The sequence below is a fragment of the Polyodon spathula genome, chromosome 26 (genome assembly GCF_017654505.1).
Source record: "Polyodon spathula isolate WHYD16114869_AA chromosome 26, ASM1765450v1, whole genome shotgun sequence".
NCBI classification, from domain to species: domain Eukaryota; kingdom Metazoa; phylum Chordata; class Actinopteri; order Acipenseriformes; family Polyodontidae; genus Polyodon; species Polyodon spathula.
The window spans coordinates 18290668-18316495 of record NC_054559.1 but is presented as its reverse complement, the minus strand read 5'-3'; the positions used below and the strand labels follow the sequence as shown (position 1 = coordinate 18316495).

General features: G+C 40.0%; 1 protein-coding gene across 1 annotated transcript in view; it reads right to left on the bottom strand.

The window, feature by feature from the left end:
* Window positions 1-24005, bottom strand: part of LOC121300519 (rho guanine nucleotide exchange factor 18-like) — a 39764-nt gene extending 15759 nt beyond the window's left edge. The window contains exons 1-17 of the mRNA XM_041229084.1: window positions 23976-24005; window positions 23314-23819; window positions 21618-21801; window positions 19126-19240; window positions 18878-18929; window positions 18283-18327; window positions 18079-18156; window positions 17497-17602; window positions 16544-16733; window positions 7414-7481; window positions 6636-6681; window positions 2873-3026; window positions 2468-2577; window positions 1934-2074; window positions 770-1020; window positions 327-452; window positions 48-165 (exon numbers count right to left, since the gene is read on the bottom strand). Coding sequence (XP_041085018.1) covers window positions 48-165; window positions 327-452; window positions 770-1020; window positions 1934-2074; window positions 2468-2577; window positions 2873-3026; window positions 6636-6681; window positions 7414-7481; window positions 16544-16733; window positions 17497-17602; window positions 18079-18156; window positions 18283-18327; window positions 18878-18929; window positions 19126-19240; window positions 21618-21801; window positions 23314-23819; window positions 23976-24005 — 2320 coding nt within the window. The remainder of the gene's footprint in view (window positions 1-47; window positions 166-326; window positions 453-769; window positions 1021-1933; window positions 2075-2467; window positions 2578-2872; window positions 3027-6635; window positions 6682-7413; window positions 7482-16543; window positions 16734-17496; window positions 17603-18078; window positions 18157-18282; window positions 18328-18877; window positions 18930-19125; window positions 19241-21617; window positions 21802-23313; window positions 23820-23975) is intronic.
* Between the last annotated feature and the right edge of the window lie 1823 nt (window positions 24006-25828).

Here is a 25828-nt window from a genome sequence, read left to right as displayed (position 1 = left end):
TTAGTGAATCTGGCACTTAAAAAAAAAATTAAAACCCATTTCATTACCTTCCGTGTTCTGTATGATTCTTTCCACCAATACAGGATACTTTGTGATGCGCTGAGTGACCAACAAGATACACTCCGGCACTCCAAGTCTCCTTACTATAGAAAGGTTACTGATTTTCTGCAAGAAAAAAAAAAAAAAACACACACAGTTCTATACATCAAACCGAGACAACCATTTGATTATTTAAATAAGATGCAGACACCCAGAAAAGGGCTAAAGACGTATTTTATTTAGTCATCTATCTTGTCTTAAAGCTGGGGAAGATGCCTCTTCCTTACCCTAATCAAGTTCTGGAACTTTTTGTTATTCTGTAGCAGCTCTTTATAATAGGTGACGGCTTCACTGTGATGACTGCAAAATTTCCCGTAGCTCTCCTTCATTCTCTCTCCAATCTCTCCAGAAAACTACAAAAGAAACAGAATACTATTTTTTTTATCTAATGCAGAAATCACAAATACTTATTTAAGAAATCTTTCAGACATAAAAGACTAATATATAGTGAGAATGTTATTTTTATTTATGCATTCAAACTTTTGTGAATTGTGTGTCCATGCTTTCTCCTTCCCCATCTCTCAGTATCTGTACAATGCTTATTTCCATAGCTGCTCACCAACTTCACGTCGACTTTGATTGGACTTGTACGACTAACTGATATAGTATTTACAGTACTTGGCTTCAAAACAGACACTGAGTGTTTCTCATTTTAAAAAACCTGTCTTACCTCCGACACCAGGATATCACCTATCCTGTGAATGACGTAGTTGTGGTAGCTCCCTTCCTCCAAGGATTCTTTCCGCCTTTCCTTCAGCCGAGATAAGAACAGTCTGTGGATTTCCAGGAGGTTCTCGACACAAGGGAAGATTTTTTCCACCTTGCTGTCGTCCATTTGCAGGTTCTCCCTGATTCCTCGCACGTAGACGCTCAACATGATCTTCAGCGTCCGGACGTGGTGCATCTCAGTCTGGATCAGCTCTGCGAGAATCACAGATCAACAGATTTCATTTTCCCACATCAGGGATGGAAACGGACTTACACAGCATAGCAGTTTAATCATCTCCTGGTTTTACCATAAGTTTACCTATACACTGCGACTAAGCAAACTCGTAGTAAAACCTGGAATGGGTAAAACTGCTATGCTAGGAGTCTTATTTCTATCCCTGCACAGAATGGGAAAGAAACCTGTTTTTATAATACAGTGAAACCTTATTGTTAAGGCCAGTCAAGGCACCAATGCAACATGGCCTTAACAGGGTTGGTTGACCTTTCTGCTGAAGGTACATTGCTGATTCTACTTGGGCGTTTAATAAGACACACCTGTGCTTGTTACCTAGACAATGTGCCTAAACTAAACTATTAAGGCCTTCCTGCATCTCTAGAGGGGAGTCCGGAAATAAATCATGCCAGCTCGGCAAACTAGTACCACCTCCCATCTTTGCAAAGCTAAGTGTATCTTCAATAATAAAGGATTGTGTTTTACTTCACTTTGCTCACTTTTAACATGGCATGCCCCTGTAATAAATCAATCATGGGTGCCTGGCAGACAGCACATGGGGCCATTAGTGAGAAGGCTCTGAAAGATTAAAAATGAACTGAAATCATGACTGCGAAGAGATTAAAAAGCTGTCAAAATCCTGCTAAGATAACAAGTTCCTAATTAGGAGGAGGAAATGGTTGTTATTGTGCCAGCTGGATCACAAAATGACATGCTTTATGCGCTAGTGAAAAGAAGATAAATAGTAGACATGGCTGAACTTTTCACACAAGCAGGGAACCATTACAGACAATCATGGCAATAAATACAGAATATCCTGTTTTCTGTTTCACAGTAACTGTCATGAAGTCTGCATAGCACAGTCTATTTTTTTGTACAAGAGACACAGATTACCATGTATAACATCTTGTCTCTTCACCGCCTCCTTCTGGTGTTTCTTTAAGTACACGGGGTCGACAGCCAGACTCCATGATTCTGCTTCAATGTCCTGGGCATCTACTTCCAGCTCCCCCCTGAGAGATGCATACTGTGCATCTGTAGAGAAGCAAATATATTTTATACAGGTTAGGGATGGGGGGTATAAACAGTCATTGTGACATTATCCATGATGTTTTAGCAATGATCATTTATCTGCTAATTCATTATTAGTCAGAGAAGGTAACAGAGAAATACGTTCACTGCATAAAATCTGCACACTACGTTCACAGATTAACACCAGAAACTATAAACATGAAGGAATCACTGTACTCATTCTAGCAACAGCGTATTCATATTATATAACACAGTATGGCAACTGATAAACTGTAGCTCAAATCTTCAGGGGAGCCTAGTAATGTTTGAGACATGGAATAATATAAAACAATCTTATTTGCATTGCGCACAAAAGCATACACCATACATATTGATTTCAGTCAGTACACTGCTCACCTTCGATTACAATGGACTCCGCTGTGGACGGAGCCAGCGAGACAGCATCTTCTGACTGTTGCTTTAGTTTTATAAACCCATCTATCTCTTCCATCTCTCCTGTGATTGATCTGCAAGACAAGCAAGAGTAAACCACTGCAGTCAGCACCATCAGTTTTCCTTTACTGAACAACCCACTGAACCTTAATTAACTCTTTATATATACACATGCATGTTCTCTAGCCTTGTGGAGTCAGAATGCACCCTAGTTTGACGCTGCAAGGTATAAAGTTTAAAACAAAAAACTTCTTTCCACCTTTTATCATTTACAGAAACAATACAGTGAATTCAAGTTTGCAGGCGGATTCAGTATCAAATGTACTGAATTGGCCGCCTTTGACCACACCCCTTTACCCAGATACTGACCTGTATGTATTGGCGTGGGTGGCAGCGGTGCTGGTTGTGGGCTGAGCGTTGCTTCCCCGTTGTGTGATGGTCATGCCTGGACTGCGCGAGGAAGCACAGGAGCCATCAGGACCCGAGAAGGCACTCCGGGGCTGTTCCTTCAGAAACGAGCCGGCTACAGAGAAAAGGAAATTGTCAGAGAGCAAGACACCAGGGGAGCTCATCGGAAACATAGCCTTCAAATCCCTCATCCTCTCCCTGTTGAACGCTTCCCGGATCCTGGAGGTGAGGAGCTCGTTCCGAATGAAAAGCCTCTTGTTCAGTTCTTTGAAGACTGTTCCGCAGTAGAGCCTGGGCTGCTTGGATAAACCTCTTTTTTTCTCATCATTGTCTTTGCACTTTGCACACATTGCTAAAGCCAGCTTGTGCTCCAGAGAGGGAGGCTGAGCTTGCAACGAAATTGCGAATCTGAATTAGGGCTCAGGATTTTATCAGTGGCTTTCGAACCTTCTGGAAATGGAGGCTGTCTCATCTCCACTGAGGTGAGAACACGATGCATGCTGCCCCTTCATTACTGCAGATGAGTCCTCTAGGGAGTGTGGCAAACACACAGAGTGTCATGCTGTGCTACAATTAAGATAGGCATTACTTTTTACAATGAAAACAGCACGATCAATGATGTCTGTATTTTGGACAAGTTCAGCACAAAACGGCACTGTTAATTTAATAGATTATTAATAGATTTAAAATGATCAGCATACTCAGTTGTAGTAATCAGTAGGGCTGTACTGTTTCACAGTAAAAAAAAAAAAAGCTTATTTCATAGTATTCCAGGACACTTAACCACTAAACATAATATTTATTAAAAGCAGAAAAAATAGCATGTTGCATTCAAATTTGGTTCTTTGCTCTAGGTTATTATACAAAAAATGTTCCTAAAAATATAAATGCTACATTGTAAAATTACATTTTTTATGCCCACCTTTTCACCATCAGTGAATTATCGAAAAATAAAAACCTAAATAATAAATATAACAACAGACACGTGAAATGTCCCCTTCTTGTATGGTGCGATCTTTAGCAGAAATATTTCCGTACTTTGATGCCGCTGCTGTCTTTCTCGTTGAAGGAGTTTTAAAGAAATCGTGTAGCCCTATGCAGGGTGTTCAAGAACTAAACCGGCTGCCAGATTCCTAAATGCAGTGTAACAGGTAGTGAATAAGGCAAATGCTTGCTGCACTTATTTTTAAGTGATAGAAAAATATGTATTTTCACACTATTCTTTCAGAAATGTGAATTTTCACGAGGAACTACATATTACACAGCAATAGATACACACAAATCTTAAGGTGACAAAAATCCAGCCTTAGTTATGAGGTTGTGAGCATTCCCCACACTCCTAAAGTAGATGGACAGTATAAATCAATAAAAATATTGAAATTTGTCCGTTTATATGTCCACATGCTCCTGCATATTAAACACATCCATTAAAACCTGGAGTTCACCCCACGGCTAAACTAACTTTTTTTTTTCTTTATTTGTTAAGTAGGACAATCTTTCTTTGAAACAAAACAATCTGTAAAAAGTTTTTAAGAACTAGCAAGAAGAAACTAACTCAAACAATAAAACGCTCCCCTCTGCAACTTAAGTTTGTTGTGTGTTAGATTTATAATGCTGAGGTTATTTTTCCTTTCTTTACAGGAGAAATGGAAAGGGGGCAGGTTTGCCCTCATAGCAGGTACCAGGAGTGAAAAATTGATAAACAGTCTGAACTTCAATCCTATATCAATTTGCTACACATTGAAGCTGACCTACAGGCAGTCTGCACCATGGGGAAACCAAATAGGGTTTAATCAGTATTTCTCAGACAATTCTACACCCTGTTGTGGATCAGTCTGACCAATTAAATTTGGTTTATATGACAGCTGACCGCACAGGAGACTTGTTAAAAGCAAAAAGAGTTTTGGATAGTGAATTAAAATTGGCATGTGAACAAACTCCGGCAAGTCATAGCCTTGGTTTAAAAGGGTCTAATATTCTTTATTAATAATAAGTTAAAGATAGATGGAGAGAGACATAGACAGGTAGATTAGATAGGGATACAATGTTAAGAGTAACTTATTTGAATAATGTATTTGCCAGCCTACAAAATAAACTGGTTCAAGCCAAAGTATAACCTGGCAGCTGCCTGATGAGTTTTCTTTCTCCTTTTACAAATACCATAAAACTGCTTTTTACACAGCAAACGTGCAATAACCCCTAGCGTGCCTCCTACGAGAACAATGCTAATGGTTTGGAAGATGCGGAAGTGACGGTTCATTTTTAAATGAAAACGACATCTGATCTAGGTTCGTGAATCCTACAACTACACGCCAGCCTCTGACATTGTACTATTTGCTGGCGATATTACTGTTCCAGCTGGCAAACAAGAATCCCAAATGGATTTTCTTATTTTTTTCAGCCAAAAAATTGAAAAATACCAGCCCTTGCAGTACTTATTTGAAACTAATGATCTCACCAGCTACTTTTTTTTAATCCCTCTCTTCTCATGCCAATTATTTGTCAATTTTTCTTGGAAAGTACCGGTAATAAATGAGGGATTAGATATAAAAACGCTCAACACTGGCAGCTCCCTCTAGCCTTGCGGCAGGAAACAGCTTCAATGCTTCACAGGAAAGGCTGACCTAAAGCTCACATGGGACTCGTATATGTTTTCTCAGGTTTTATACCTTAACTATTGTTCAGTCGCTGTTCAGAAATAATGCAGCACCTGTCCTGAAGAGCTGACCTTTTTTTTATCATCATCTGAAACATGCAGAGTTTACCAACCCATCCTAATTGCAGCTCAAGTAATGAATCTGTTGGCATATCCGGGCTGGAAGTAACTTGGCTCATGATTAGTTCTCACTTTATATCATGTGTTCTATTGTGGAGTGTAAGATTTGACAGTAAATAAAACAGTAATATCAGCAAAGTTATCCTATTTTAATAGTTAACTTAATAGTGAAAAAAGTCTATCATTTCAATTTACAGTACTTTGCATTGTCTAGATTCCAAGTAGACTGAAAATAAAAGACGTATGTTCAAATTGGCTACCTCGGGACATGAGAAAAATAAATGAAGAGTGTCTGGATAATAAGTAAATTATTAAGTGATCTAACCAAAATGTTTAAAAGATAATTATACAAAAAAAGTCCCTTTTCTAGCAAAGACTGTTCTAACCCACGAAACCTTTGATCACATTGCTTTTAACAACCTGTCAATTATATCACCTCCCAGAATGCACTTGCAGTTCTGTCTAGCAGCTTCGAACTTCCATGTGCAAATTGATCCATCCTCACCGACCTATTTCCCCAGAACCTTCTAAAACAAAACAAAAACAGGAACCTGCGTAGAAACTGCAGCTGCTGTCCGACTGCATAACACAAAAGAACCGCCCCGATAAACTGTGCTGTTGTATAACTGGAGATGGCAATCATAATTACCTAACCACTCAAGTTACACACCAAATCAGCAAACTTAATATTAAACAGAACCGGGAGAAAGCATTAAAACACAAAGGCTTGCAATAAAGCATCAGGGTTTCACACACAAACACAGAGATGAATGCTGACTTGCAGAAACATGCAGTCTTCCCAGCTAAAATCATGTCTGCTGTTTCAATAACCCTTACAAATGAGTTTGTGATCAGGTGCATCAGGTGTGCAAGATTCCTACTGTCCTGCCAGTAGTTTATGTGACTGCACCCCTCACACAACCCTTTGTATTTTCACAGTGCACTTACCTTGATTGTGTCCTGTGCTCTGTGGAGACCCAGGAGTCTGGTTTCTCTGAGGAGAAATAACAACATTAATAGCATTTGATCTGTTGAGACAGACTATGTATATCAAAATGGAATCATACATATGTCAAATGTACTTCTTTAATAGAAAAGTAATACAGTGCTCACCCGTTATAACGCGCCTTGTTACAGTGCAGAATCGGTGATAACACGGTAGGGTTGTGGCTACCATTTGCTCCATAATGTCATTGCAGTAGCCCTTCCATACTCGTTATAAGGCGGAACACAAATAGCACGGTCTTGTAACTATGGCTCCCCACTACAGGGTTATACAGGGTGGAGCACCGCATTTTGAACATTGAAAAGGTTCAAAGTTTATTTATCAAACGTTGATCTGCAGCCCTAGATAAACAGGCTGTGCCCCAAAAAATGCTTGGTCTGGACTGTAATACCTAACAGCACACTATCCCACAGCATAAGGGGGTGTCATCTACAATACTAGTGTTAGCAAACACCAGCTCTTATCTTTTCATGCAGCCTCCTACCTAGCATTGAACAACCACATCAGCTGGTTCTTACGTTTTCCCTTCAGCACAGCAAACATTTATGATTAACCTACTCTTGATTGTAACATGATTACAAAATGTCTATTGGCACATGCTTCAAATTTGCAATGTCGATAACTTGCGCTTCCATTAGCAATGTTGTTTTAGCATGTTTCCAACAAACAGCTGAAAGCAAATCCCAAACTGACAGAGAAGTGCAATAGTTGCATGCCTACCTTGAGTTTACCGCTGCTACATTCACCCAGCAGGTTCTTGCAACTCTTGTGGACATTCACGCCACAGTCTGGGAAAGCAACAGAAAGAACACAGGCTTCACTTTTAATTCTAGTTTTTCTTCTAAAGGGTTCTCTCTACAGGGCAGGTCTTGCATAAGAGCACGTGTCAAGCAGGCGATTTCTTAGAAAAATGAATGAAAAAAAAAATATCAACTTCCACTGCTCAGAACATCTGAATGGTAGAACTACTGAAGCATTCAGTCAAATTCCAGAACACAAATTGGAAACTACAGTACTTTTACACAAAATATCTTTACATCAGTCTGTTTTATAGAGGAAGATTAACTGTTCCCTGCTTTACTTCTAAAAACCACCTTCACATTTCTTCAGCTACTGTCTGCTTAATGCAAAGAAAAAAACATGCATAATTTGAGCAGGTCTTAAAAAGCTAGTAGATCACTTAAAATGTCAGCCTTCCCAGGAATTAGTCCTCAGGGCTTTTGCTGAAAAGGCTTCTATGTACAGTGACATTGTGGCAGGACAAGTACATTAAAACTGGAAGCTATAGTAACCACAGAGCAAAGATCCCTTAAAACACAGTAATGTGACTTTGAGCAGTTTCAGTAATGTGACTTCTAACGCAGAGAATGTGATAAACTAAGATTCTGCAAAAATCATAATCTAGAGGTTTTTTTTTCTTTACAATGAGGAAGATGCAGATGTCTCCTGTTACTGTAATGTGTTCTTGTGATGTGTTGCTCATTATTGCCTGCACTGCTGAATAAGGTTCACGTGATTAAAACGGCAACAAACAAGCATGCAATTAGTGTTTTGTCTGATTTCCCAGCAAACCTATATCCCCACTGTGGTTTATGCGACTCCCTGTGGAAGAGAATAATAAAACACATGAATACCTGCTTACAGTAGCTTGTGTACAGTTTCACCTAACAATATACTCAACTCAAATAGACTCCCAGTGCAAATGCAAGGTAACGTGTAAACTGTGGGTCATTGTGTGGAGAAGAAAAAAAAAAATTTAAAAACTGTGCTATTAACAACAGTTCCTAAACTGAATCTAAAGTGAAGTGATATTTCAAATGGGCAAAATGTGGATTAAAAGGGCCGTTGAGAATGTGTTACCACCCAATTTAATTCAGGAGGCCTCCAAAGGTCATCCTAAAGCTAGGATGAACTACTGACCCCGGTTAACACTGTGGATCAAAACAGCGAGCGACAATAAACCTGGATAATACCTGCCAGGATTTTGCATTCACCTCAATCTCTGTATAGCACACCGAGTTCGAATCAAATCCTTCATTCTGATTAAATTGAAATACTCAAAGCTCGTTTCAGACACCTATTAGCAATTAGACTACACAATGCCACATTAGGGAAGGTAGAGCAATATTGGTGCTACTGGATCAGTGCCTGAACTGCATTGACCCGGGTTCTAGTTCGGATCCTGAAAATCCAGTTCCACTCCAGTTTCAACAACAACAAATAACAGTGCAACATTACTTGATGAACAGCGAGAAATATACAGCAGTTTTTAATTTATACTTGACATCTCGTGTTAGCTTTGACAGTCGTCTTAAGCTTGCATGCAGAACTCAGATTACATTTGATTTATTTTTCAAAAGGTGACAGCAAAGAAAGAGTTGCTCTGTCTTAATGAAACCTGCAAGCCAAACAAAAAAACATAAAATAAAATAATTCAATGTGTTTTAAGTTTGTCTATTTCGCACATTGGAAAGAACATGCATGCATGCATGCATGCTTTCTTAAAGCTTGCAATGCTTACAGACTGAATTCTGCTCCCGTACCTCCTTCAGGCATGGTAGAGCACAGTGTTACATTGCAGCCAAAACGCAATACCTAAACTTATCAGCAGCTTAGTCATGGAGGTAAAGAAGGCAAGAAAATCATGTTTTTCTTCTCCCACACAATTAGCCCCTCCTTTGAAATTAAATCATTTGCTCAGGTTTCAGCATGCTTCTGTGATTAACTTTGACACAGGCCACAATAAAGAAGCCTACAAAAACGGCACAGCACCGACAGTGGAACGCACACACAGAGTTATGTTAAAAACCAGTGAAGGAGTTCACACACTGCTTTGTTGTGGTGCCATTTGTCTCAAAGGCATTGATAATCTACAATACAATCTAAAATTCATAATGAAAAAAAATTACTAAAGCACTTAAACATTCACTACCTTTAAAAAGCATTAGATGGTCAAACTACCATCTAGCCATTATCACACTTTAAAAATAACATTCATTTTTAAAATGACTCTGCAAACTGGAAATGACTTAACCGCACAAATAGACCGGGGGCGGGGGAGTAGTTTACATTTTAATTGAGCACTTTTTCATGGTCGAGTGGTTTAGCATTGCATTTCTTTCAAGTGTCTGACACGCTTAGGAGATTGCATATACACTTTGCTTTAAATGGAGAACAGAGAAATGTTATGTACGTTAACAGCTAATAAATATAAAGCTGCAGCAATTCGCTGGTTTTGATGAAAGTTTGAGCATATCCTCAAGGACAAACCCTATTTAATAACAGGAAGAGTTAATGTATGGTCTCCAAACTTCTACCTAATTTTACAATGGGTCATTAATGCTGCAGTGCCTCACGCTATCATGTTCGATTTTACACCAAAAACATAATTTACTGGTCTCCGTTTCCTACACAGGGATGGAGATAAGACTTTGACTGCATAGCAGCTTCACCCATTCCAGGTTTTACTAGGAGCTTGATTAACCACAGTGTATAGGTAACAAGCTCAGCTGTGTCTTGTTAAACTTACAGTAAAACCAGGAATGGATCACACTGCTGTGCAATCTTATTTCCATCTCTGCTGCACATTTCTGAATAGTTTACCTACCCCCCCCCACCCCCCAAAATAGTTTCCAACAGCAGGAAACAAGTCTCCTTTTCCCTTGAAACCTCCTTGACACAAGCTTACATCACTCTAAAGCCAAAAAAGGCTTTAGAAGGACATAAATAACCTCCAGAACTGCACAGTTCAGAAAACAAGGTGCCAGAATAATTGAAATAGATGGAAATAAGAGTCCCATTGCATGCAGTTCAATCCATTCCATGATTTACTGAGGAGGGAGCTATGCACACTGGAGACTGCAACCTATACACTCAAGTTAGTCTCAGAAGCAAAATCTGGAATGGATCAAGCTGTTGTGCAATGGGAGTCTTATATCCACCGCTGTACTGCATAATAACATTGGATACCATTTCTCTCATATTTCATGATTAGGCCTATTCTTCATTTTTATTATCACTACTGCTACTTCTATTATATCCTTGCATAAACTACAACTGCTGACCTGACATGGGCACTGACCTCAAAGAAACCGCAACTTCCTATAGTTTGACATGCTTAATCAGACACTGTACTAAAAATACTCACATGCACCGTGGAGATGGATGGTAACATTTGGCACATGCAGAGGTAAAAAATCATAGCAGCTCCAGTATTTAGACTGCAGCATAACAATAGGGCTGTTGAGGATTGAACGCCACAAATTACACAACCTTGGGTTCAGAGTGTCACATACCACCATACCAAAACACAGGGAAATATCTGTAAAGTACTTGGCGCTGTGGGTATCTTGGGTTTTAAAAAGCTGGAGCTGCAGAGACAGGCGTGCTAATGCTCAGCCAGCCAACCAGCCTCACCAACACATGACTGAGAAGGTCAGTGCCTGTAAGCCATTCCCAATTGTCCTGAGGGCATTTTCCTCTTCAACTCAGACTGAGCCAGTCAATCTGTCATTGCTTTCCACTGTTAGAGAAAATCATTAGGACAATGAAGTAGTCCTAACTAATTTATGGAATTTTAGCTTAGAAAGCTAAAAAAAAAAAAAAAACACATTTAAAATCTTTTTCACCAAGTGCATGCATGCCTTTTTCTACTTTAACACAGCCCTCTACAATTTGAATATTATTTGTTTATTTAGCAGACGCCTTTACCAAAGGAGACTTACAGAGACTAGGGTGTGTAAACTATGCATCAGCCACAGTCACGTACAACATAAAGCACAAGGAGGTTAAGTGACTTGCCCAGAGTCACACAGCGAGTCTGTGTGTGAGCCTGAATTTGAACCGGGGACCTCCTGGTAACAAGCCTGTTTCCTTAACCACTGGACCACACAGCCTCCTGAACCACAAACAAACCTCCTCTAACCTCTACAGCGCAGGCCATGACTGGGATATTGTCCCAGTGATAACAGACAAGCTAGCATAGGAGGCACTCAATAGGTTAAAATATCACAGAGAACAAAACAATGTGCGACAACCGCTTAGCATGTAAAACCAGTCAACGTCGTCCTCAAACTGTAAACTCTTATTACTGAAAGGAGAAACATGTTTAGCCCAAGAGATAAAGCCAGATCCTTTTCCATGAGAATGTCAATAAGACCTGGTACTTAGGTAAATATCATGTACTAGGTGCTTTGGGCTTTTGTAAATCCTTGTGGACAGAAAGCAGCATGCCTGCAAAAGCACTGTCCTTATCTTATCTACAAAATGCAGGCTGCTAGTGTTTATCTGAGTGTCACTTGTCTCTTAAATAAACTGACACCAAGTTTACAGACAGGTATCACATAAAACAATCCTTGGGTTTATTTATCAATCTTCCATTTCTAAGGTAGGGCAACACATTGCATGCACAGTAGCTGGGCTGTAAACACGATACATAACAATACAAATAATCAAATACATTAACTTGGTCCTTATATATTAAGGTACGAGTTGTAAATCTCAAATGCATTCATGTATTACTTTCTAGAGACCAAATATGGTATTTATTAAGTTCGCTGGTGTTTCGAACGTCAACTAAACAAAGAGTTATATACAACACCCAAGAAAGTACATGAACACTTAGGTAAGTCGATTCAGTCTCAACATATTATTAAACAGGCAAGAATGAAAAACAAAACGTGAAACGATTAGACTTATTTTTCCAGAATTAGCTGGTTTGTCGATGCAAACTGACACCGACAGACTCATTCCTCTTGCAGTTAATAGCCTCACAAACACTTTTTTTTTGTTGTTGTTTTGCACTGCAACCTGTACAGTTTAACTACCTTGACGGCAGCGAGGCCTACATGTCAACAACACGCCTGGCGTTACAATGACGAGATTATTCGGGATCTTACCTCTCTGTCTCAAGGACACACACGGCCGTTTCAGCCTGCGTAGCGACGGGGCCACTTCAAATTAATTTAATTTTACTCGCTTTCTCCACTCACAACAGCAGCGTCAGGTACACGAGTCTCAAAACACCGTTAAAACTATTCCCACGCAGTAATACTTGCAGGAGTGGGTCCCTTTCTCACAAGGGATTGTGGGAACAGCCAGTGCCGCTAGCATGCAATCTGCACAACACAACATTCCACAGCGTGCTGATGCGCTTTTAAAGGGGCAGCGGTACTTTTTTTTCTTTCTCTCAAAACTGCATTCCACGTACAAGCGTGCATTTGTAATGTCGTGACATTATTCAAATGAAAACTAACAACAAAGATGATGTCACATTTATAAGTGCAAGTTTTATTAAAAAAAAAAAAAATAATCCAGTGCAGTAGATCTAGGCTTCAACGCTGCAATAGCTCCAGTTACGGAGGCAGTATCTCCCATTATTGTCCAATTGTATTTATTTATTCACTTTATCTTTTAATAACGTTTACAAATCCGAATCTCCCGTCTTTGTTGGTCCCAGCTGGATCATACCACAATAACTAGACCAGATTCATGCGATTTATTTTAAATCAGGAAGCTCTATGAAAGAGCCGGACACTAGGTTTCCACAAGAAAAAGGAATCGCAGGCGGGTTCTGATACAGCGAATAAATGGTTATAATTCACCATTCTGAATGTTTGTAAGCACTACAAAAAGACAAGGGAAAAGTGAATCTAAAAAGTTAACTAAAAAAAAAAAAAAAAAAAAAAAAAAAAAGACATTTCGCAGCTGCACTTCACATGGATATACACCAGAGGGCAGCAAAACCATTGAATGACAGTTTTCAATGGCCTTTTCTGCCCTTTGCTGAAAAGGCGGTAACTCACTCGTTACTCTCGTTAAACGACGGGTAAGTTACTACCACAATTATATGGACTGTAACAAGGACTGCTTACGTATTTCAAAACTACTGTTATTTCAACTTCCTGCCTTAAATGAGTAACACTTCATGGTAGTCTGCGATAGCAGCTACAGCTACTGTACTGTAGTATTCATTTTGTCAGATTACTCAAGTGCATCTATATGGTTTCTGTGGTGCATCAGAGTGGTCAATATAGACAGGGTAGCTTCAGTACAGGCTGTACTGTCTATGCGTAAACACAATGCAAATAATGGCACTTAAACTCATGTGATACCAGTGCATTCCAGTCATGTTCTGTAAATACACCCTCTAATTTTCCTGGCTGCCACCCTTGCAGAAGAAGGTGTGGAGCACCCAGACTGTTTAATGTTATATTGAAGCTCAGCACCTCCAAATGCGTGTGGCAAAGTGAATACATCAGCCCGACTTGTTTAATAAGTAAGCAGATCTAAACAGCCATACATAATGTTTCCAAACATCGGTGCCTGACTCTTAGATTTATTACTGTTCCTGGGCGATCCTGGGTTTTGTCTCTCCACGCGCTCTGTAAACACAAAAACTTGTTGATGGTAAAGCGTTTAATTTAGATTATATCTGAATGCAATCAAGGGCTGCATATAGATGCATTTATGTAAATACATGGGGTTTCTTGGGTCACTGGGTCAGTAAAACGAATTTGTTTTATACAGTCTACCTGAACTACACAGTTCAACGCAACAGCTAAAAAAACACTTGTTCCTGTCCTGTATTAGATCTGTACTATTCCACCACTCCCTCAATGATCATGTCATTGAACTTTTCGTTGCTAGTCCATTCCCTTCTCTTTGAGATGCCTCTGGATGTGCAGTGCTATCGGTCTGCCCCTATTGGAGTCCTGTGTGCTAGAGAGATATTCTGCCACTCTGCTTTACTGAGTAGTTCAGTGTGCAGTGAGACGCATGAAACAGGGTTTAAAACTTACTGACAGGTTGGATCATCCAAATGGTCACTTTTCTTGTGATACCTGAGTCACTCTGAAATGCAAGTAATGAGCAGAAAGCTGCTGAAGTTGTGTCCCAGTGCAGGTGTTACTGTTTGTATAGCTTTATAAGAACTCTTTGGTAATTGGTGTGGCTCTTTTAGCCAAAAAGGCTGGCTCTTATGCCTGCAGACCAACATTACAGCACTGTGGCATTAAACCTGCAGAGAAGTCAAGAAAGCCTATTGGAAAGTTGGAGTAGACAATGATCAGGGTGCAGTTAAAACACCACTGGTGCTAATTAATGAAACAGGATTTCAAAATCTTAGACTGCTAGCAACTCCTAATGGCTGATGACAGCCTATGAACCAACCTGCGCTGCATGTCCTTTGATGTCTCTATGAAATCATCCTACGAAGACTCTCTCTGACAGTTCACTATAGTGTGGCAGTAATTCGTTTTCCATTGGCACGGTAGAACTGGTAACTAACTGGGCCACTTAATCTGGGATCAATCAGTTGAAAATCGGCACCGGGAATATCAGCCTGATCTACAGTTAAATTATGTTTTTATAAAAATTAAATAAACCACCCATTATAATAATTATGCACACACTTAGTTAAGTGGTGGAAACGTTAATCACGGGTCTCTGACTCTATAATAGTGTCTTTTTACAGCTCACCAAACTAATTGATGGGCAATGATAATAATCTAATGTTATTTCTTTCTATCCCAGAGTGCATTCTCAGTCAGCATGTACGTTTACCACAGGAATGTTGCAGCGTTGCCATGGTTATACTAAACACATAACATTGTTTACCATGTGTGTGTCATGTTTTAAACATGCTTTACCATACCGCTGTGGGCTTTACAATGCTTAGCTATGCTTTACCAGAGAATTTAGCACAGTGTGTGCTACACAGTATCAGGACCCCTGTGCAACGTTTTTTCCAGCGTGTAGTTCTGTTTTTAGCTGGAATTTCCCCAGAGTCCCATTTAAATCAATAGGACGGTAGTCAGATTTGTCTGTTTTTCCCACTGTCTGTTTCATGTTCTTGTAAGGGGCATACACATCTATCAATGCAAAATAGTTTCCCAACAGTTGAGAATTTCCACTTGTTTGTTTGTAGCTGATTCCAGTTTCATTTTTAAGTTTATGCCAGGCCATGTCAACACAAGGTAGGACTTTGAAGACACAGTTCATGAATTACAAGAAGTAGCACACACTTAAGGAAGTTGGCTGGCTTTTCCTCTTTGGCTGTTGTCTAATCATTTCAATTACACAATTAGACTTTTATATTCTGATAGCATGATGCTTCACTGCTGTACACAGGGGAATCAAACAGAATATTATTAATATCATTGGCTACATTTACTTCCCCTTTTAAGATATGCACACAATGTAATAGGTATTACATTTAATTAGACTCTGTCTATTTTACCCACCCCAGCACTGAAAATGTGGTCTTAAATGACCAAGCTCCGAAGTTTTTATTTATCCCCTTTATGCAAACATGTAAACCACTGAAAATAAATAAAAGTCACTGACCTTATTTTATACCAACCCTATTTTCATCGGGTCAAGATAAGAGAACCAAAAGGTGCAATTAAAACATTTCAAAGTGCATGTTTTCAGAAATATCTAGCATTCATTAAAATTTGACCCGTCGGACCGCACACTCACTTCTGAGCTGGCAGAGGCATGCAGAGAAACTCGTCTGGTATCTGTGAGATTAGCTACTGTTCTAAAGCTGTGACCAGGTGTTAATAGTAAAACAGGAAACTCCTGGTGCACCGTGAGCATGCATTAGTACATTCTGAGTGAGCTGAGCTGCTCATCTATCCTAGCCAGCATGTTAGCGTGAGGAAGAGCTAAACAGAACATGTTTAGGTATGCAATGGGCACCGAATCATAATCTGCCTGCATTACTGCAGTGCCCTGAGCCCTGCACACTGACACACAGCACAGTGCAATGAAGGGTGTCACTGAGCTCTAAGGTTCAGTGATGTGAATGTTCTGAGCTGTGTGGAAGCCATGCGCTGGTGGTACTCACTCATGCACTGCAGCCCAGGCTTTCTCAGCAGTGTTTTGCCACACAACGTGCAAGTGGTACAGCTGGAGAATGTGCCCGGCACCAGCTGGTGCCCATTTCTCAGTTGCATCTTTTCTTTTGGTTCTTTTTCCTTCTCTTTCTCCCTTTCCTTTTCTTTTTCTTTTTGCTGCTCTTTTTCTCGATTCTTACCCTGAAAGAAAAGGAAAAAAATACATTACTACGACAACATTATTTCAAATGCTATTCAGTACAAAGTACTGCAGGTAGTTGTGTAGTTCGATGTAATATACAGGGTATCCTATTAGTCACAGGCATAATTGTTAATCGTTTCTATCAGGTGTGCACTGTCTTTAAAGAGGAACAGATTCAGATCATTTTGATGTGTGGTGCAGATAGTCAAGAAGGTTTATCAGTCCGGTTTAACACAGAACATCATGATCAGATTGATAGATGATGTTTACGATCTTGACTTACATCACAGGGCACCCTGTCGTTTAGCATTAGCGCAGTCAACGGTTCAAACAGGCTCCCTCCCAGTGATGTGCAGTAAAAAAGCAAACCATCTCTACTCAACATTAAGTAGAACTAGAGATAACAACAATAAACCTCAATGCAGGTTGCTGGCTAAACAATTTTTTCATTCCCAAATCCAGTTGACCTGATCTGAAATCAGATCATAATGGCTGTGAAACCCCTGGGTGGGAGAAGATTTCAGTTAACCAGAAAGGTGGGCATCCTCAGTATCTGAGAGTATTAACATTTATCAGATGGGTAATAACAAGCATGTTCAGGGTCAGGTGGAGGTTTGCAGGACAGCAGGTCTCAATGGTTAACCCTTAGGAAACTAAATCTAGCAGAATTCTGATAGAGCGGTTTGGAATTGTGGATGTCAGGCGATGCCACCAGCCCATGACTGCAGCCTCCAGGGAGGTGATTTCTGGCTTGTCACCTACCTTGTCTTTCTGGAAGGAGCCTGCTACTCTGCTCCTCAGAGAACTCAGCCTCCGTTTCACTTTGGTTCCTTTCTCCACTTTGTCTGTCTTGTCCTCTTCTTCGTTTCTGATGATATAAAAGAGCAGGTGGGGTGAGATTGGCTGGCAGGAGTGCCAGGCACACACTGTACCACACATGCAATAACACAACGCAGCCGTCCAGAAGGAATTCACTCTGCCTCAGCAGTTTTAGGGTTTGGTTTGTTTTTTATTTCTGTGAAAAGGAACAGCAAGGTAAACTATGGGCCAGATTTACACTATAAAGCCTGTACCTAGTTTTGGAATTCGCAATTCATAATATTTTACTTGAGTCAGTGAGTTCTTTGTTATTTCTAGATTCATTGCAGAATAAAAATTGATTATTTTGCAAGCAATCATTCTAATCAGTGGGAACTTACAAAACTGTGCAGATTTTTTTTTTTTGTCTGTGTATATACGTTAGTTATTAATTACCACCTCAAGAAATGTATTGTTATAAGATTTTTTAATATTGGCTCTTATTTAAAAAAAATCCAAACAAATATAATGCAACAAACCACTTACGCATTAGAGAGAAATTCATACCAGGTCAGGTTTTGTGAAGATGATGCTTTTCCTTCTGTCTCCTGCCTCTGCTTTGCTCTACAGAAAAGAGAGACATCAGACAGCCACCGTGACACACAGTGGCATGCTGACGCGAGCAACTGCACAGACTGGTGTGAAGGGGCCACTGCTGGTGGTAACGCAACAAGCTGCTTGGCTACTTACCCGTGGTAATGCTTTAGTTCTTGCAACACCTGGTTTACCATCAGCCTAAAACAAATGATACAATGAAGCTAAGTGTTCGGCAGGTGATAATGATCACATACATCCACAGCATACTGTAAACCTGTCCTTTCTAAAGACTATGCTGCAGCTGTATGAGTCTGGGCTCGTTTGGTTGGCCTAGACTGAACTTGGATTGGGGGACCTCTTTGGAAAAGCAGGTGCTGGTGTTGACGGCTCTGGGAGGGGGCAGTCTCTGGTCCCTGAGTTCAACCAGCATCCAGCATCAGGATTGAGGGCAATTAACTACTACGTCCATCAGGTGAGATGTTGAACCAAGGTCCTGTCCACATCCTGGACGTTATAGACCTCGAGAAACTGGGGTGAAATGCTGGGGTCTGCCTGTCCTGAGAGGTTACATCTTTTAACACCAGTGCTGGCTAAATAGGGCACTGGTCATCTCGAAAAGACAATTGCATCTCATAGGATCTGCCCTGCCTCAATATCTTCATATAATCCTGTACCACTAGAACACACTGGATTCCAGGCTGGCATGCCCTTATTGTAAGTGTAGACCCCACACTCGGACAATACGCACATGCGGCACTGCTCTTCGGGAGACTTTTCACTTTCCTCTCTGGGTTTTTGTTCTGTTCCAAAAAAAAAGTTAATTGGGGTTATGAAAGCATTATTTTAAACCAATATAAAAGCCCATCATTTTATTATAGATGTTTCTCAAAAGAAAAAATCAATCATTGCTTCCCAGTGTTGCTGGGAGAAGTACATCCATACACTCAGAGGTTACAAAATAAAGAATTCCATTCAAGAAAGTCAGTTAACACTGACCTTCAGGAGCTGGATACCAATCCTCTAGACTTCGAGACAGGCGGGCCGAGCCAACTCTTTCTGACAAAAGCACCACAGACTTTGACCTGAGCCTTTTGCTATTGTCTTCCAGGTCCTAAACACACACACACACAAACAATAACAAGTAGTTGTCATGCCGTCAAACATCTGTAAATACAGTGGCTTGAGAAAGTATTGACCCTCTTGGCATTTTTCCTATTTTGTTGCCGTACAACCTGGAATTAAAATGGATTTTTATTTGGATTTCATGTAATGGACATACACAAAATAGTCCAAATTGGTGAAGTGAAATGAAAAAAATAACTTGTTTCAAAAAATTCTACAAAATAAATATCGGAAAAGTGGTGCGTGCATATGCATTCACCCCCTTTGCTATTAAGCCTCTAAATAAGATCTGGTGCAACCAATTACCTTCAGAAGTCACATAATTAGTTAAATAAAGTCCACCTAGGTGCAATCTAAGTGTCACATGATCTGTCACATGATCTCAGTATATGTACACCTGTTCTGAAAGGCCCCAGAGTCTGCAACACCACTAAGCAAGGGGCACCACCAAGCAAGCGGCACCATGAAGACCAAGGAGCTCTCCAAACAGGTCAGGGACAAAGTTGTGGAGAAGTACAGATCAGGGTTGGGTTATAAAAAAATATGCGAAACTTTGAACATCCCACGGAGCACCATTAAAGCCATTATTAAAAAATGGAAAGAATATGGCACCACAACAAACCTGGCAAGAGAGGGCTGCCCACCAAAACTCACGGACCAGGCAAGGAGGGCATTAATCAGAGAGGCAACAAAGAGACCAAAGATAACCCTGAAGGAGCTTAAGCATACTGCTAAAGCAACACTCAAGTGGTTTAAGAGGAAACATTTAAATGTCTTGGAATGGCCTAGTCAAAGCCCAGACCTCAATCCAATTGAGAATCTGTGGTATGACTTAAAGATTGCTGTACACCAGCGGAACCCATCCAACTTGAAGGAGCTGGAGCAGTTTTGCCTTGAAGAATGGGCAAAAATCCCAGTGGCTAGATGTGCCAAGCTTGTAGATACATACCCCAAGAGACTTGCAGCTGTAATTGCTGCAAAAGGTGGCTCTACAAAGTATTGACTTTGGGGGGGGGGGGTGAATACTTATGCACGCTCAAGTTTTCTGTTTTTTTGTAAATAAAAAATATTTTGCATCTTCAAAGTGGTAGGCATGTTGTGTAAATCAAATGATACAAACCCCCAAAAAATCAATTTTAATTCCAGGTTGTAAGGCAACAAAATAGGAAAAATGCCAAGAGAGGTCAATACTTTCGCAAGCCACTGTACTCTAATGTTTTGATTCAAACACAAACATATGTACAACATATCGAAATATTGGGCAGCTGGCTCTGTGAGCTAATATATATATATATATATATATATATATATATATATATATATATATATATATATATATATATATATATATATATAAATCTAGTGCTTTAGAAAATGTTCTGATTTCAAAAATGTTCTGGTTTTCACACTGCACACAGTTAATTTTTTTGGTTTGCACATAAAGCTTGTATTTTAATTGTCTCTGTAAATCTGTTGAACATGTAGAAAATCCCAATTGGCACAAGAACCATAGTTACTCCAATTACACTGTAATTGCATTGTAACAACACAACAGCACATGTAATTACAGTGCTGTTACCAATCTGTAAAAACCTTCCAAAATGTAATGAAATAACTGCACATAAGCAGCTGCACTGTAATCAATACCACTCCAAAAGTATAGTTAAGGGTGACGAGGCTGAGTAAAAAAAAAAAAAACACGTGCCGATTTTAACTTGTGACTAACATTTGGATATCATGAATCAATGTCTTCACAGAGAGCCATATGTTTACTTTTCCAAACTCTATGCAACCTCTGTGACAACTTTATTATAGAAAAAAAATTAAAATGACTTGTGCAGCTTTGGCCCTGTGCTCTCCAGACCTAAAAAAAAAATGTTCCTCTAATAAAACTTGAGACACCAGACAGTGGGCGCTTTCTTTGGCACAGTGTGCACAGCAGCCGCTCCGATAAAGAACTGCGCTCCTCCTTTCAAGACGTCTCAAGCGCTGGCACCAAGGCTGGAATCTTAATCCAAACAGAGACCTGCTCTAATGAACTGACACAAATCAATTGATTGGGAAGTCCGAAAAGCTGCTTGAGAAATCACAGCACTTCTATGCATACAGAAGTGTTACAACTAAATCATTTGGTAACACAAGGGCAGCTGCGATAGTGTGAGCTGTTGTTAGAATGGAACCACAGGGGCGACACTGGATGGATTTTAAACCAAAGTGCACTGTGCTACAGCATCGGGACTACCGTGCGATATTTGTACCCCTGCTAGGGTGGTGTTATAATCGTATCACTATATCAATGGTGTGCCATTTGCCATTGCATTGTAATTCTTAACACGGGCGAATGAGAATCCTAGTTTAATTAATACCGATCCATCCTTTGGTTTGGGGTTGGGACACTCCTGCGGGGGATTTTTCTCTTCCCTTTCTCCTGCAGTATTGCTCAGTCCCGCCGGGCCTCCCTCTGGGAAGGTGAAGGACTCGGTCAGCTGAGATGGGTCTGTGTCTCCTTGCTCCCCATCGCTGTTCATGGCAGACGCATCCAGACTAAACCTTCCAGACAGTAACAGAAGTGGTTACAGACAGGCTGATCAGTGATTGCAAATGCACATGTAAAGAGTCATTTTTGTTTCTTTTTAATTTTCTAACTACATTTATTGAAGGTTTTTGCTCTTGGGGGGGGGGGTTAGAATCCTTCTAATTGGATAAGTGTGGGATGTGGCCAGGCGTTGATTGATTATAAATAAAGCCCTGGCCACATGCTTTAAAAGGAGCTGAAAAGCCAGTTCCTTAGATCAAGCTGGAGGTGACTCGGCTGGGAATCAGGGGTGGGCAGATGAATTAACCAACCACTAGAAATCACTGTGTGTGAACAGGGATTCATTTAGGGGATTGCAATCCCACCCCAGTCTCATTGAGTGTGTTCCTGCAGCGGTACCTCCCTTCTAGCAGGAGCCATGATCGGCTGGTGTTTTTTGGAAGCTTTTGCTTTTGATAGCTGCTTTTACCCCTGGTGTACTTTTGGAAACCTTACAAGAAAAGTACAGTCAGGGATGAGAAAGTTCAGAGTAGAAGTGAAAGCAGAAGATAAGACAGCTGTTTGTTGGTTTGTTTCCTATAAAAAGGGTAGAAGTGGGTGGACAGCCCCAGTGCTCCTGACTGAAATCAAGGGCCAGTGCAACACCCCTTTGAGAAAAGTTCACGGTTTTGCCTGCATGAAATTGTCCCGGGTTAAGCAGCATGGTTTTCAAAGGGCTACAGTTTGTTTTAGCATCCTTATGGAGTTCATTATTATATACTACAAGAACATTGTGTTCGGTTATGCTATTTGCCTCTCTCTAAGCATAATAAATTATTCCATTTATTTCAGATAAAAATCCTGGATGCTAACCAAAGAACATTTAAACCCTATAGATTGCAGACGAGATGCAGCATCTCCACAGACTTGAAAGAGAGCCTTGACAGACTCCAAATTAATGTGCAGCCTAGTCAGAGAATAGTGTATATATAGATAATATATATAGCACATATATAAATAATATATCATATATATAATATATATATATATCACATCTGGCTTGATTGCAGATACTCATTCAAGATCAGAGACCTCTAATGTTGTATAAACCAAATTGTCAGCAGAGCATGGCAAATATCATTCTTAGACTAGAGCGCTCGTTCCGCTACTGCCAGTACTTTCTATTTTCTAAAAGGGACTGCAATGGAAACATACATTTACTAATGCTGTGGCACAGAAAAAAGACCGTTCTAAAGATAAAGAGTGTGTATTTATAATGGCAGGAAACAGGGAGGGTAGAGAGGTCTACTTGATTCTGGAACTAGAAAGTATTTCAGCTCTGCAGTACCTCCCTACAATATCTCCCTTCCTCGTTTAAACCCCAAAATACACCAGTGGTTATTGTGGAAGAATAGCCAGTCACAGATAGCTACCAGCAAGTGTCTAACTGTACTATGGTACTAATCAATAGTATATTACTTTGTAACTACATTGTGTATTGCATTTACCTGAGACCTCAAAGCCAATCACTACTTCTTCTCTCTTACCTTTTCCCTGGGTCCACTGGCGATACAGGATATTCCCAACTGTGTCTCCGCGAGTTGGACAGAGTCCTCAGAAGTATTGGAAATGTCTCAGGCTCGATGGCTATATCCGCCTTGGTGTCCAAGTCCCCCAGGTATTTAACTGTATTGACGAGAGAGCCATCACCTTCTCTGTCAGCATAGGCACATAAATCCTGTGTGTTCGTGGTTTGCCGGGGTTCGCTGGTGGCCTTGGAACTCTCTTGATAAGAAAGGGAGCCCGGGCAAGAGTTACTGCTGTTCTCCTGCTGGAAACAGTGTCCATTGTTCTTCTGTGGCTTGTTGCATGGGCAGCTGTTCACAGACGTGGTCATTTCCTGCATGGCGTTGGTTTCTCCAGTAAGATGGATATCCAGATCTCTGAAATATTCTGTGCCCTGAAGGGAGGCGTGTAGCGACAGAATGTCCTCGATGCTGCTGTTGAGATCCAAAGTGTGGTCCTCAGAATCTGTCTCACCTGAAGAGTCATCCTGTGAAACAAAGTAAATGCACCGCTAATGCCAAGCCAGTTCTGTTTACCATGATAATGTTCTTGTGACCCCAGTTCCAAACTGAATAGTGCTGGTGTTTTCATACAACACATGGAACTGAAGAGATGATACTGTTTATTAGATTAACTGCGATACACAAACACTAGATTTCAAGAGCCCAAACATCTCAGGTGTTGATCAACAATGTGGTTGGAATTAAACCTCCTGTCAACGAAGTGTTTATGGAATGCAGATACAACCGTTATTTTTTATTACAGTGAATTATAATTCCCAAATCATCGCCACTTATCCTTTACACCCTATGCGAAAGACTATTGGATTACCCAGTGCCCCAGCTAGCCTGGTTCTGTTTGTTTTTCCCAGTGGTTCCATATGCTTCCAGTTTTTTAAAGGAACTTGCCTTTTCCTCAGTCATGCCGAAGAAGACGTCCTCTGCGATGGGCGGAGGAGACATGGACTCGGGGGACACACAGCCCATCCCTGACACGCTGGAGAACTCGTGGGAGCATGGCTTGCAGTCTGAGGCTGAAGAAAACAAGGGGTGCTTAACTGGAAGGTGAAAATAGCTTATATCCTGAGTATAGCCCACTGCATCCAATAGAAAAGCTAATACAGTATACATTGAATTTCCAAGTTACTGCAGTTAAAGTATTTGGCCCTGCTATTTAGAAACATATTCTTCTGTAGTTTATGTTTATTATTAAAACCCTATATATATATATATATATATATATATATATATATATATATATATATATATATATATATATATATATATATATATAATATAAATTTATATATAGAAATTTTCAATATTTAAAAATCCAATGCAGAAAAATATATTTTTAAAAAATTAATTAAAAGATATTTAGAAACAGACAGCATGCCAGTTTTTAACATTTTTAGAATATGAGTGTGGTGTCAGACAGACAGTAACATTCCTTACAACAGTTTAACTTAGTACAGAGAAGTTGAATAACGCATAGCCAAAGGCATTTGCACAGTTAAACATCGTAAAGCCCAGACAGGTATGGTAAAACAAACAAATCATTAAAAAGCCCATGGCAAAACTACAGCAAATTGACAGTAGTAACTACAGTTTATAAGGGATATATATATATATATATATATATATATATATATATATATATATATATATATATATATATATATGCGTGTGTGTGTGTGTGTGTTTTAGTAATGCTCAGCAGTTTGACTGGGGGGATATACAATATACACAGATCTGAGATTCATCTTGCACAGTTGAGTTTTACCTAGAGAGCCAGTGCTCCAGCTAAGTTGACATTTGGCAGAGCATGCTCAGTACAGTGAATAACAATAACACACACAGCGGTCGGACAGACAGCCCCTTCAACGTCTCAGGGGAGACAGAAGGAAGATGAATCAATGTAGTCTTGCACTAAAAGACAGGACCTTTCTGCTTTTTAAAAAAATACGGGCCATTTAAAACTACTGAGCAAAGAACACACAGAATAAACAAGGACCAGAGGCACTGCTGACTTATTGCAAAGACATCACTTTATTTAAACAACTTGGTTTTCCTATTATTCAAAAGCGACGTGGCTCATATGACTATGCTGCTCTGAACTCTCCCAGACATGCATTGTGTATATATTCTCCACATTAAGCTCTATCTGGCAGCCGGACATACACAGATGCCGAATCACCTGACAGAGCACAGTAGGAAACTCTTCAATCAGTTTGGAGTCCCTAAGGGTGCAATTCATGTCAAATAGTCTACAGTTCTTAGGGTAATACTTGTTTTCCTGTGTGGGGACAGGGTCTTTTTTATAGTTCTGGGTGACATTATTGCAAGCAGTGTTGTCCACAGACAAACTTCAAGCAAATAGATAAATGAAGTGCAAGAAAACAAAGCTCTGTTTTGATTTCATTTGAAAATAGCTTGAAAACTAGTTGAGAAATATCGCCTACCGACTGGTATGCAGCTAGCATGCCACAACTCATCC